The sequence below is a fragment of the Alnus glutinosa genome, chromosome 6, assembly GCF_958979055.1.
Source record: "Alnus glutinosa chromosome 6, dhAlnGlut1.1, whole genome shotgun sequence".
Lineage (NCBI taxonomy): Eukaryota > Viridiplantae > Streptophyta > Magnoliopsida > Fagales > Betulaceae > Alnus > Alnus glutinosa.
In genome coordinates, this window is record NC_084891.1 from 21,594,634 (window position 1) to 21,608,416 (window position 13,783).

General features: G+C 34.3%; 1 protein-coding gene across 1 annotated transcript; it reads left to right on the forward strand.

The window, feature by feature from the left end:
* The first annotated feature begins 416 nt into the window (after positions 1 to 416).
* On the forward strand, positions 417 to 6,828 carry LOC133871611 (glutamate receptor 2.2-like). Its single transcript, XM_062309037.1, has 5 exons — positions 417 to 663; positions 2,583 to 3,886; positions 4,379 to 4,691; positions 4,825 to 5,234; positions 6,265 to 6,828. Exons 1-5 carry the CDS (start codon positions 417 to 419, stop codon positions 6,826 to 6,828), a joined length of 2,838 nt encoding a protein of 945 aa, XP_062165021.1.
* Positions 6,829 to 13,783: the final 6,955 nt, after the last annotated feature.

A 13,783-nucleotide genomic window follows, 5' to 3' on the forward strand; every position in this document is an offset into this window, starting at 1 on the left:
AAATGTGAGCCAAACCCAGACCCATGCTCGGAGAAGTACACCAAAACTAGCCTACCAAATACGCAAAACTCCTGTTCTATTTATGTTCGTAGAAGAGAGCCGGAGAGGTTCCCCTTAACCCATAGCAAAAGCACCATTCCTCCTGTAGTTGTCGCCACTTCTTCTTCTACCAATATATATATATATAGAAGAGAGCCGGAGAGGTTCCCCTTAACCCATAGCAAAAGCACCATTCCTCCTGTAGTTGTCGCCACTTCTTCTTCTACCAATATATATATATACTTTCTTACTTTAGAAAATTCATTCTATTACGCAAACCAACAAGTCATGGTAAGATAACCTTAGTTAAAAACAACATGATTTTGGTGATCTAGATCGATCAACCTGAAAGCATGACCATGTACTAGTCGTCGACAATGGCAGGCCAGAAGCTCTGTTCCATCCTTTTTCTCTTGCTCAGCCTCTGGGGTCATGCACAGTACATGGCAGCTGTTATACGAGTGGGCGTAGTTCTTGATTTGAACTCCACGGTGGGAGAGATGGCGGAGAGCTGTATATTCATGGCGCTCTCGGACTTCTACGCTGCGAATGCCAATTATCGAACCAGACTCACTCTTTCCACCAGAAACTCTGGGGGTGATGTTCTCGGCGCTGCATGGTCAGGTAACATTAATGCCACTCACATGCTAAAAATAGTGTTATCTTTTTCGTTAGAGAAGCATCAGTATATCCACACAGGCAAAAACACATAGACAAGCGCGCGCATTCTCAAACAGCAATAGCCATATTCCAGGGTTTTTCTGAATAGTTTGAAAGTTATGACTTGGTAGTAGGTCTCTGTAGCGTCCAACAATTTTCTATGTCCCCTATTATGTAACAAGAGTCGAGCAGATCTTCAAGTAATGCTATAAATTTCTTTTGTCATTTTTGTATCCTTCTAAAAATGAGGTGGCTTGTAAAATTTTATATCACCTTAGATCAAATAGTAATTTTAAAAGTCATTTCATTTTTTAAGAGACACGAAAATGACAAATATATAATGGTCCATTTTCTCTATCCCTCACCTTTCCCTTCATCCAAGGCGCGCACTCAACTGGTTTTAGTATACATAACTTTCGATTTTGTTAATGGAACATTTCCCCCACTACTTAGCTAATTAATTAATTGTGATCACTAGCACCGGGAAAAAATAATTAAGAATTCTATAGAGAAGACCTAGACCTTGACTAATGGATGGCTTTCTTCTGTAATCACAAGTTATTAATAGAAAAAAGCAATAACCAAGAGATCGAGCACGTATACACATTTTTTTGGTTGGGCAAAATTGGTTGTATACGGTGAGAAATTATGAATTTCCACGTATTGAAGAAATTTTATTATACGGCAAGCATATTAAATTATCACTTATTCTAAAACTTTAAACTTATGTGGAAAAGTAAATTTAATTATTTAATTTATACTTTAACACTGTTAAGCCTATTAAATCATCACTTATTCTAAAACTTTAAGCTTATATGGAAGAATAAATTTAATCATTTAATTTATACCTTAATATTTCCCATCACATGTAGGCTCAAACTGCCCCTTATAAGAGGGGATCAACACGTAGAATATTAATTGAAATAAGAGGTAAACTGTAGAGTCACTATTCGAAATCAAGACCTCTACTTTGATTCTATGCATGTTAAATCACCATTTATCTCCCATTTATAAGTGACGACCAACAAATAGAATATTTAATTGAAATAAGAGTTAAATTTTAGAGTTATGATTCGAATTCAGGATCTCTGCTCTAATACTATATTAAGGGTATGTTTGAGATTGTGTTTGAAAATAGTTATAACTTTTAAAGTCAAAAAGAGTTTTTGAGGAAAAAAATAAATAAAAAAAAAACCTCATTTTCAAGCTTTTTCCAAAAGTGCGCTTTAGCTTTTTTAGAGCAAAAAAGTCAAAGAGATACTTTTTTGAGGTTTTTACCAAGTAGACTCACTTTTGCTTTGCACAGTTTTCTAAGTACTAAAAGTACTTTTTAAGCTTCTTAACGCAATCTCAAACAAATCTTAAATCACTACTTATTCCAAATTAAAGCTTAAGGTAATAAAAAATAATAAATAAACATACACTAAAAAATATATATATATATATATATATATATGTGTGTGTGTGTGTGTGTGTGTGTGTGTGTGTGTGTGTGTGTGTGTGTGTGTGTGTGTGTGTGTGTGTGTGTGTGTGTGTGTGTGTGTGTGTGTGTGTGTGTGTGTTTAGTGTCGCTTGAATAGTGTTGTTTTTAATTTAACATTGTTTACTGATCAAACTATACTAAATTCAAATTTTTTTAGTGTCTTTTAGTGTTCAAACGAAACTAAATTCAATTTTTTAGTGTCGTTTACTGTTCAAATAATGCTATTAAGCGTCGTTTTGTACTAGCGACACTAACCCAAACAACTCTAAACAGTTTTTTTTTTTTTTTAGTAGTGATATCATTTAATTTATAAATTTAACTTCTAAACAAAACTACTAAACTTGTATTGTATCATCACAAGTAGGTATTTCTAGTTTCTAACTCATTCCTAGGACTGCAGCTCTAGATTTGATGAAGAACGAAGAAGTGCATGCCATCATAGGACCTCAAGGGTCAGCACAAGCCAAGTTTGTCATAGATATGGCTGAAAAGGCTCAGGTTCCCATCCTTTCTTTCTCAGCCACAAGTCCCTCTCTTTCCCCAAAACAGAATCCATTTTTCATTCGGACAGCCCAAGATGACTCGGCTCAAGTGAAAGCCATAATCACCTTAATTAAATTTTATGGTTGGCAAGAAGTCATCCCTATCTACGAAGACACAGATTATGGCAACGACTTAGTTCCATATTTGACAGACGCCTTCCAAGAGGCTGATGTCCGTGTGCCTTACAGAAGTGTCATTCCTCCATCTTCAAAAGAGAATGATATTTTGGAGGAGCTTAACAAATTAAAGGCAATGCAAACAAGAATATTCCTCGTACACATGACTGCTTCTCTTGGCAAGAAGCTGTTTGTACTTGCAAAGAATGCTGAAATGATGAGCGAAGGGTATGCGTGGATAATCACACAAGAGTTATCAGGTTTGTTTGATCCTATTGTTTCTACGTTCATGGATTCCATGCAAGGCGTATTAGGAATCAGGCCATACATACGCATGTCAAAAGATCTTCAAGATTTCCAAGGAAGATGGAGAAAAAATTTCACCTCAGGAAAACCAGACCATATATATGAGATTCCTGGACCGAGCCTCTTTGGATTATGGGCATATGATACTGTTTGGGCATTGGCTATGGCGGTGGAGAAGGCTAGCCTAGAGAATTCTACTTACTTGAAGCAAAATGCTACCAAAAGCAATGTTGATCTTGCGGCTCTAGGAATATCTGAAATGGGTCAAAAACTTCTGAGAACAAATCTAAGTAGCACTAGATTTCAAGGACTAAGTGGAGATTTTCATTTGGTTAAGGGGCAGTTAGAAGCATCAGCCTTTGAAATATTCAATGTTATAGGGAATAGCGAGAGAATTATTGGGTATTGGACCCCTCAGAATGGGCTTTCAAGAGAATTATTCAATGTCTCAATTTCCAAGGACAAACTCAAGCAACCAGTGTGGCCTGGAGACACAGCAGACCAGCCAAAAAAGTTGAGAATTGGGGTTCCACTAAGAGATGGTTTTAATCAATTTATCAGAGTTGAATGGTGTGCTCAGACTAATGAGCTGAAGGTATCTGGGTTTTCAATTGATATGTTCCATGCTGTACTGGATGTGTTACCGTTTCCTCTTACTCATGAGTTTGTGCCCTACGTGAATGAAAATAGGCAGAGTGCAGGGAATTACGATGAACTTCTTTACCAAATTATGCTTAAGGTGACTACTAGTACTTTACCTTTCTAATTAATATACAGGTAACAGGGAAACTTCACTTTAACATTTCGAAACTTTCATTATTTTTGCAATATTTTTTTGGAAGTTTAAAAACTCCCAATTGAAGGTATTAAATTTCTAATTTTTTGCATTGTCACTCCTCCATTAAGTTTTAACGAAAAATCCTAACAGACGTTTTAGAAATTACCAAAATACTCTTGTTTTAAAATATATATATTAATTTTTAATTAAAGGTAAATTTAGAATTTTATAAAATTTTCGGAGCTAGGTATAAAAGTTATTTCACCTTTTTAGCCATATGATTTAACCCAAAATTCTAATGAATGGATGACATTGTAAAAAATTGAAAGTTTTTAAACTTGAGTGTAATTATAAATGTCATGAAAGTTCAAGTGGTTAAGTGAAATTTTTCCTAATATATATATACTATTTAATTTCATGATATATATATATATGATGATCATCGAAATGCAGAAGTTCGATGCGGTGGTCGCAGACACAACAATTGTGGCTAATCGCTCCACGTATGTGGATTTTACATTACCTTATTCCGAATCAGGCGTGTCAATGGTTGTTTTAATGAAAGACAATGAGAAGGAAAACATATGGATTTTCTTGAAGCCGCTAAGCTGGGATCTTTGGTTAACAATCGGGGCTGTCTCCATTTTCACAGGTCTGACAATATGGGCTCTTGAACACCGTGTAAATACTAGGTTTAGAGGCCCCCGAGAGCAACAGATTGGCATGATCTTCTGGTTCTCCTTCTCAACGCTCATCTTGGGTTACAGTACGTAAATTCTCTTCCTTTTCCCTACAAATAATTAAACACAGTTTTTTTTTTTTTTTTAATGATAATTAAACGGGGCCTCTGTTTCCAAGAAATTAAACATATTAATCTGGACATATACATTGTTATGTAGGAGGATCACTGGTGAACAAGTGGTCAAGATTTGTGGTTATCATTTGGGTATTTGTGGTAACAATCCTTACACAGAGTTACACTGCAAGCTTAGCTTCAATGTTAACTATACGACGCTTGAAGCCAAAGTTTGAGGATGTAACAGAGATAAGAAGGAATGGTTTGTACGTAGGATATTACAAAGATTCCTTCGTTAGAGGGCTTCTCGTAAAACAGTTGCATTTTGAGGAGTCCAAGTTGAAGCCTTACAAAACTCCAGAGGAGTATGATGAAGCCTTGTCAAATGGGAGCGACAACGGCGGGGTGGCTGCTATTTTTGATGAGATTCCCTACGTTAAGCTCTTCGTCGCCAAGTATGGCCCTAAGTATGCAGCGGTTGGACCAATCTACCAAACTGAAGGCTTAGGCTTTGTGAGTCTCCCTCGATCTCTCTCTCTCTCTCTCTCTCTCTCTCTATATATATATACCTCTCAGCCTCCCCTTCTATTATAATTCGCATAAGATTAATTAATCCATGTCAAATATATAGAATATATACATTTCTATATATTTTTTATTGGTAGGCTTTATATATATATACAATCGTTGCATGCATTCACTTAATTTGTAGGACCAGTATGATGGGCATGAGAGGATTCACATCCGACTCCACAAATATTTAGTTAAACATCATTTTTTTATTATTATTTTAGTTATATATATATCAATTTTTTCAAAACACTTAAATAGTACTGCAAAAAAAGCCCACTTCCTGGCATTTTTTTTTTTTTATTGCCAGAGTACCTTCAAAATACTTAATAGTACTGCCAAAAAAGCCCACTTCCTGGCATTTTTATTTTTATTTTTATTTTTATTTTTATTTCCAGAGTACGTAGGTATTATTAAACACCAAGAAAACCCTCTTGGCGTTTAATTCCTGGCATAAAGCTTAAGAAGCTAGGATACTCTAGTGTCGAGAAACTTAATTTCCACGACTTTTTTTTTATTATTTCTTTATCTATTTTCATTATTCTCAAAGAGGATGAGAAAATCAAATTGTTTTTTTCTTATTAATTTAACTTATGCATTGCTGAACTACAGTGCTCGACAAATTGTAACAACTTAACTAATCAAATTCTTAGTCAACATGACTAGCTGAATGTTGATCTTTGGTATTTTTCGGTACAGATTAGTCAAAATAACTCCTTTTTTTTTCTTTTCTTTTTTCTTTTTTGGCTATTTTGACTAGTCCAATATGAGTGCTCTCATGCCATTAATTAGTCAATTTATCGAAGTATTTTAATTTTATAGCTAATGTTACCGTGCTTGACTAGCTAACATGTTATCAGCACTACTTTTTACAATATTTTTTTTAATTCCTAGACTAGCTAGTCCATTATCCCACTTAAATTTATCAATTAAATATGACGAAAATAATAATCATTTGGCTTTGTTGCTTCAGGCCTTCCCACTTCGATCCCCCCTAGTCGCTCACGTTTCAAGAGCAATCTTGAAAGTCACTGAAGATAAAGATAAGATGACGGTAATTTGGCAGAAGTACTTTGCAAGTAAAAAAACTATATGCCAAGATCGAAGTGCCGAACACTATTCAGATTCTCTTAGTCTTGGTGTGTACAGCTTCGGGGGGCTCTTCATCATAACAATAGTGGCTTCCATGTTTTCCCTGTTGATATGCATGGGCAGGTTCCTTCACTTGCAGTGGCCAGCTCCTAACACTATTCCTTCACAAGGATCCTTATGGTTGAGACTTGTTGAATTGGCAAAGCATTTCGGCCAGAGAGATCTCAGTTTTCATCCTTTCAGGAGAAATAATAATGAATCTACCCTAAATCATCCTGAAATAGCTAGTAGTGACGATAGTTTGGCAACTTCACCTAGCATATATGATATACAGAACCATTCAAGGACATTCAATGAAAGAGAAGACAATGCTGCTGTCCACGAAGATGATCAAATATTTTCCTCAGGGCGGCATAGTGATGCATCTGCGAATGTGCCTGCCTAACTTATCATAAACATAAATACACTACTTTTATTATTGAATAGTTTAAATAAACTTGTCCGGTATGTGAAGAGTTTTGTTCTGTTTTTTTTTTTTTTTTTTTTTTGAATTGTAATAAGCGATTGATGTAATATAAACATAAAAGTGTATTTGACTTTTTTTACCCAAGTTTGTGACCCTAAAATGGTACGTACAACAAGTTGCTTTCTTAATGATGTCTTCTTAATTAGGCTATTTTAATTTAGTAATTAATGTCTTTCAAGTGAGTACTGCTTGGCTCCGATCGATGGAAGAAACTAGCCAGGAAAGCATTTCAAAAGTAATTCCTTATTGAGCACTCAATCCTTGTATAATTCGTCTCCGTCCATGGAAAGTGGGCAAGCTAGCTGTATGCTCGCTTTGTAAAGTGGAGCGAGCATTATGTTCAGTTTTCTCCACATATAAAACAACCCTACATTTGAATAGGTTCATGGCTTGACCTATGGTTCAGGGTCCTTTTTCTGTTGCCTTAATTTTTGACATTTTATTTTCTTTACTCTTTTTTGGTTTATATTACTTTTAATCTTAAGTACCTGATCATGTGTTTCAAGTGCAATCTTTTTTGTTTTTGTTTTGAGGAATAAGATTTTCATTCCAACACAATATTACAAAGATACACTCCATAAAAACCAAGCTAGATCAGAGTTGCTTAACAACAAAACAATCTACAAAATAAAACCCCATCTATGTTCCTATCCTCTGACATTCACAAAGCTATCGATCGATCTCCATTATTCAAAACAAAACCAAAACTTCAAACTCAACGAAAACAATACTAAAGAACAAAAGAAATCAATAGCATACTCCTATTCTCACACAGCTTTTTATTTCTAAGTAATGCTAATGTGGCAAAATGATGTGGCATAGGGGACACATGGCGGGTGCTAAAAGGTTTTGATGTGGCGGGCTGTTAAATTTTTTGGACGGAATATCGACAAAATGACTGAAAAAGGCAATGGAAAACTTATAGGTACCACTTCTAATAGTTTTTAAAACCGAAATATCCATTTGATAAAAGTGTAAACCACATAAACCAAAAATGTATTTAACCTATATTCGAAGGATACGATTCGAAGGAGACATGATACACGTACATACATCTGTAGTACATCGATAGTACATCTTTTTTCTAAATTAACCATTTGATGTGTACGACCCACATATAGGTCCTATAAATTCAATGGCTGAATTAAAAAAAAAAAAAAAAAAAAAAAAAAAAAAAAAAAGAAGAAGATGTAAAAACATCATTTCTAAATTCGAAGAGACTACTCGCTACTTCTCTAACTTCTGTCAAACTTTCATCCAACTTTTTTTTTCAAATTAATTATTGGATCTATATTTTCTACATGTGAATATATCCTACATATCCAATAGTTGATATTTTAAAAAAAAGAAAAATTGTTAAAGTTAGATTGGAGTTCGGCGGAAATTGAAAAAATAACATTTCTCTAATCCGAAAGATTGTATATATATGAATACCATTCAATTCGAAAAGAAAGTTGAATTTCTTTCCTTCTTTCAAAGTTTATGTTTAGAAAGGTGTTCCTCTATAGCTTTTCAACCGGCCGGTCAACGCACTACAAAAAAAAGCGGAATTCTAGACGGTTTTAAACCGTCTATAAAAAAACCGTCAATAATTCCCCTTTTTTTTGTAGTGACGTACCGAAGAACTAGAATTGTGCGTGGCTTGACCTAGAACAAAAATACGGCACAAAAGAGACTAAAAAATGGGTCTTTTAATACTACAAGCATGTTGCATCGATCCTTCATTGTCGACAGTCATTTGTGGCATGCATGCTTAGCCAAAAGATAATTCAAAAAATAAAAAGCTCCTATGCCATTGCCACATTTTATCGTAGTAGTTACGAAAGAAAGATTAAGAAATCACTATATAAAAATTGAAACACATTAAAAATTTGTTACTTTTATGTAGTTGAGCATGCGGTCCACAAAATTTCATTTAGACACTCAATGTTACAAACCTAAATATTAAGTCTCTAACTCACAACACAAGGGTTGATTTGCTGAATAATTCTCTACCCATAATTTATTCAAATACTAGTTACATACTACGTACGTACACTACTTAGACTCGGCCAAGATTACGACTTATAGTCCTACTTGGACTTTGACTCTTCCATAACTAAGATTATGACTTGTAGTCTAGCTCAGACTAGGATTGTGACTCTTACATAAAGATAAAGACTAACACAATTTATAGTCCTAACTTGCTAAAGACTGTAACAGTCCTCCCCCCTAAAAAACGTCATTGACCTCAAGGAAAAATTCCAAAAAAATTAAAAAGCAATGAATGACTTGCATGGATACAAGTTTGGGTTCTAAGTGTTTCAAATGCTTCCATTGTGTCCATTCTTTTAATTAACTGTTACTGATTTTCTAGGGTTTTGATTTGGAATTGTAAGAGAAAATTGAAATTGAAATAGAAAGAAATTGAGGAATTGATAAAGGAACAAAAGAACAGTAAAATTGATGAATGAAAAATACAGAATTCAGCCACATTCGAGAGGGTCAATCTCTTAGCACATTCGAGAGTGCAATTCCCCAAGTTTACCAAAGTAAACAATTCACTAATCAGCTACTTCTACAATTAGACTCTAGGCCTTATATAGACAAACTCAAGGCCCACTAAGCTACCAAAGCCAAAGGCCCATTAACCCAATATTACCCACTAAGCTACCAAGGCCAAAGGCCAAAGGCCCACTAAGCTATATATTATACCCGTAACACAACTGTTGTGGCCTCTGGTCACTGTTCTCCCTTGAAATTAATCGATTTGGTAAAAAAATGGTGATGCTACCATAGGGATTGGTGCTTGGATTTCAAGCAGTTAGAGGTTGAATTGTTTTGAAATTTTTTGTGTTAGTGGTGGTTGGTTTTCAATGCGGTGAAGTGGGTAGCTTGGTGCTTTTTGTTGTGATAGGTGTGGAGATGATACCGTTGGTTGCTCTGGCATCATTTGATCTAAACGAAAGTTCAAGGCAGCAATTAACTTCCTTACCTCACGCAACTGTGAATCAAACTTTGCCTCGAAACAATCAAGCCTCCAATCAGAACTGGAAGATGGTGATCAAGCCATTATTGGTACGTACTAATGTCAAGTTATTATGAACCTAAACATTAAGTCCATAACAAGATAATTTGGGTAGGTTCTTAGAGAAAACTTGAACCTCACAACACAAGCGTTGATTTGCTGAATAATTGTATCCATACTTTATTCCAATACTGCACTTAAATAGAGTTTACAACACCTACTTAGTCTAGGATTAAATCTTATAGTCCCACTTGAACATGGACTCTTACATAACTAGGATTAGGACTTATAAGCCCACTCAGACTAAGACTAGGACTCTTACATAAAGATAAAGACTAACACAAAAGTGCTCCCAATAATCTGAGAAAGGTAGACACAGATATACTTATAGTCCTAACTTGCTAAGGACTATAACACTCAAATTTGTAAATCAACTTTGACTGCGTAGCTAATGGAAATCTTTAACAAACTACGATATCGACACACTAGAAAGAAGCAAAGTAAAATACAAATATAAAGTATTGCCTAAGCGAAGTAATACTACATACTACACATTCATCCTACTGAGCTGATGTAGCAATGCACATTAACCATTGGATTAATTCTTGTTAAAAAAATAAAATTCAAGGGTTGATAGGCGCTAGGCAATAGCACATCAGCCCAATAAGATATTCTAACAAAAACAAAGGTAGAATGAGAGTATAGTATGTAGCATTATTCTATTAAGCATTCCATTTCACAACCCCTTGTTCATTTGCTCACACTGCTCATTCGAAGACTGGCATGACTACCCACCCTATGTTCACAAACCTGCATATATATATATGTTAATATTCACTTGTTTCGGACATTCTTGAAAATTAAATCTAGGCAATAATTAATTTTTGGTAACAAGAGGGAGTAGTGTTAGCATTATTCTGTGGTTCGAATGGCACTCTAACCCAAATGGACATGTATCAATTTTGGAATTTAGGTGGTTAAACATCACGTGCGATGCACGTGACTGATATTCCGTCTAAAAAGACGAAAAAACTTAATGGATTTGCTAACTTATCATAGTTTGATAGTTTGTGGGGGTCGAATGTTACTTTTTGAACTTATCATAGTTTGTGTGGTTTGTCGTGCTACCTATACATCATAGTGAGCTCATAACATACCCGGTACCGGTCATAACATCATCATAATGGTATTGCGGGAAACGTAGTGCAGGTGCATCTTTCATAAAAGATAACATCATTGAGCTCATAATCATTGTGCACGCATACTTTTTCATAATCATATTCAACTTATAATCTTTTGTGTAGAGCATTGCATGTGCATTTTCATGAATTATACACATATTTGTGACATCACAGCATTTTCATAAAAGATCATAATCTTGATTCATTTCATAAAACATCATGAAAATCGCATCATTTTCATTAAATTAGCATGACATATAAATTGTGTCATTCATTGCAATTTCCAAAATGCGAAAGGAAATATTAAAAATGCATGCATCGTTTATAAAATTTCCCGACATGTATAAAAATCTCATTAATTTAATAGAATGCATTTGTCAGGAATTTCCAAGTGTCTACTTACTTGAATGTTAGCACTTGGAAAAATGTCCTTTTACCTACTCCTTGACCTGAAGCCCTCAAAAAATTCTTGTGCTCATTTCATTTGCGCAGAGACAGAGAGAGAGAGAGAGGAGTTTTGTTTTGTTTCTTATGCATAAAAAGGAGATAACTTTGCTTTCGATAGAATGAGAGGGTTGTGTGTGAGAAGCAAATTTGCGCATCCCTTCACTCAATTAATGCAAATGTCTAGGGCCTATACTTTGATAGCATAGGGATTAGAGGTGAAAATGCGGGTAGAACCGCCCGCATCCGTTATTTGAACCTAAACACTATCCGCTATCCACATATGCGGATACAGATACGGTTTTGGTGTTTGCAAATGCGATTAATAACCACATCCACATTTTCTTTACATATAATAAATATATATTATATTTAATATAAATTTAATTAAATTAACTAAAATGTCGTCGTTTTGGATTCAGTAAGTTTAGGATCTTTAGATTATTAAGTTTTTTTCACTATCATCTCAAAGCTAAACCTCACTACATTTACTTTTCTTTTCTTTTTCTTTTCTTTGAGTAATCCAAATCTCGATTACTCTATGAAACAATAACCATCTATGGTTGATAATCATAAATTGTGTAACAAGTAAAATCTTAATTTATTTAAGCTTGCATATAGTAATAACCACATTATTTAAGCTTGCATATAGATTTGGATAGTAATTCAAAATGGTCATTACCGCATATTTGGATAGCGGATAAGAAACGTATTTAATAACAGCAATAACTGCGCAAATGCGAATATCTAAAAGTGATAACATTATGTAGATGCGGATATTACTAATAATTATATTCGTGTCCGCATTTTCACCCCTAATAAGAATGTATCTTTGTCCCTATTTTTCTTCAAAAATCTTGACTTGTGATTTTTTTTTTTTTTTTCCTTTCTTCTCTTCATTAATGCACATGGATTCCAAATCTAACAAAATACATCATATATATATATATATATATATATATTGACACACACACATCATCTTCATGTCCTCTCTCATCCTCTCACTTTTGAAAATCGGCATTAGATCTATAGGGTCCATATGAGAGACCCACACGAACCCCACAAATCCAATAATAGTTTTCAAAAGTGGGAGGATGAGAGGAGAACAGGAAGAAGAAATGAATCATTTCTCATATATATATATATATATATATATATATATATATTAAGTTGACTAGGTGGCCATGTTAATCTATTCCTACTTTGAAACCAAATCAAAACACAACACATAAAATCAGGATTCTTTTATTTTAGAAACAACACATGAAATAATGGGTTCTTTCTTTTGAAAACATCGCAACCGAGTCTAACACCATACTCTAAACAATCGAACAATATATTTAGACAAAGGAAAATGAATAGCAAGAACGAAAGAGTAGGTTTCTTCCTCTAGAATGCAAGAAACTATAGGTTTTAGTTCTTCTCTCTCTGTCTCACGCTTGGAGGCTGAGAAGTCAAAGAATGACTTTATCTTAGGGTGTTTAGGCTTTTAAAGGGGGTAAGAGTCGAGTTTTTGGAGTTTCTGGTGTTTTGGACACAAAAAAGCTATTTTTTCAAAGTGTTTTGCAATCGATTCCTTCAAGGGTTGATCAATCACCACGCTTTTTTTTTTTCTTTTTTTGAATAAGAAACACTAATATTTTAGAAAAATATAATTTGATTTAAAAATCACACTATTTTTAAAAGAGTGTATTTTAAGGGGGGGGAAAAAAGTTTAATTTATCGGGGTGCTACACAAGGAGAACTTTCATGTATCTTTGATTACAATCAAACTGATTATGGATTTCATATTGCAGAGTAGTGTTTCCACAATGCCACATGTGATCACTCAACACACTAAGATTTTGACCATAAAAGATCTCTCTTAAATGTATCAAAGTGACTTCCACTTCACATTTAAGTTCACACTCCTCTCATAATTGAGAGTCAATGTTATAAGCAGTTGTGAATTCAAGTTATTCAATTGACAGTTGTGTATAGAATAACAACTCACATGGCCTAATTAAGTACATTGTAACCACACCAAACATATCAATCAGAAGTCTTTTATTTCATAATCAAGATAGATCATCATAATTGATATGTTGTAGTCTTATCAAATGAAATGCCAAATTCCATTACCGACTATGAACTAAGGTTTATAAGTCACAAGCTTAAAGTATTATGAGTTAGATCTTCTGTGCGGTAATCTCATTAACACACCCAAATCATATTCAATGTAACTTAAAAAACTATATATGCA

What these genes read in the sequence shown, in the direction of transcription:
- LOC133871611 (XM_062309037.1), top strand. Translation starts at nt 417, where the DNA reads ATGGCAGGCCAGAAGCTCTGTTCCATCCTTTTTCTCTTGCTCAGCCTC. An exon ending in TTTACCAAATTATGCTTAAG is followed by an intron (nt 3,887 to 4,378) that starts GTGACTACTAGT and finishes ATCGAAATGCAG; the next exon opens with AAGTTCGATGCGGTGGTCGC. An exon ending in AAACTGAAGGCTTAGGCTTT is followed by an intron (nt 5,235 to 6,264) that starts GTGAGTCTCCCT and finishes TTGTTGCTTCAG; the next exon opens with GCCTTCCCACTTCGATCCCC.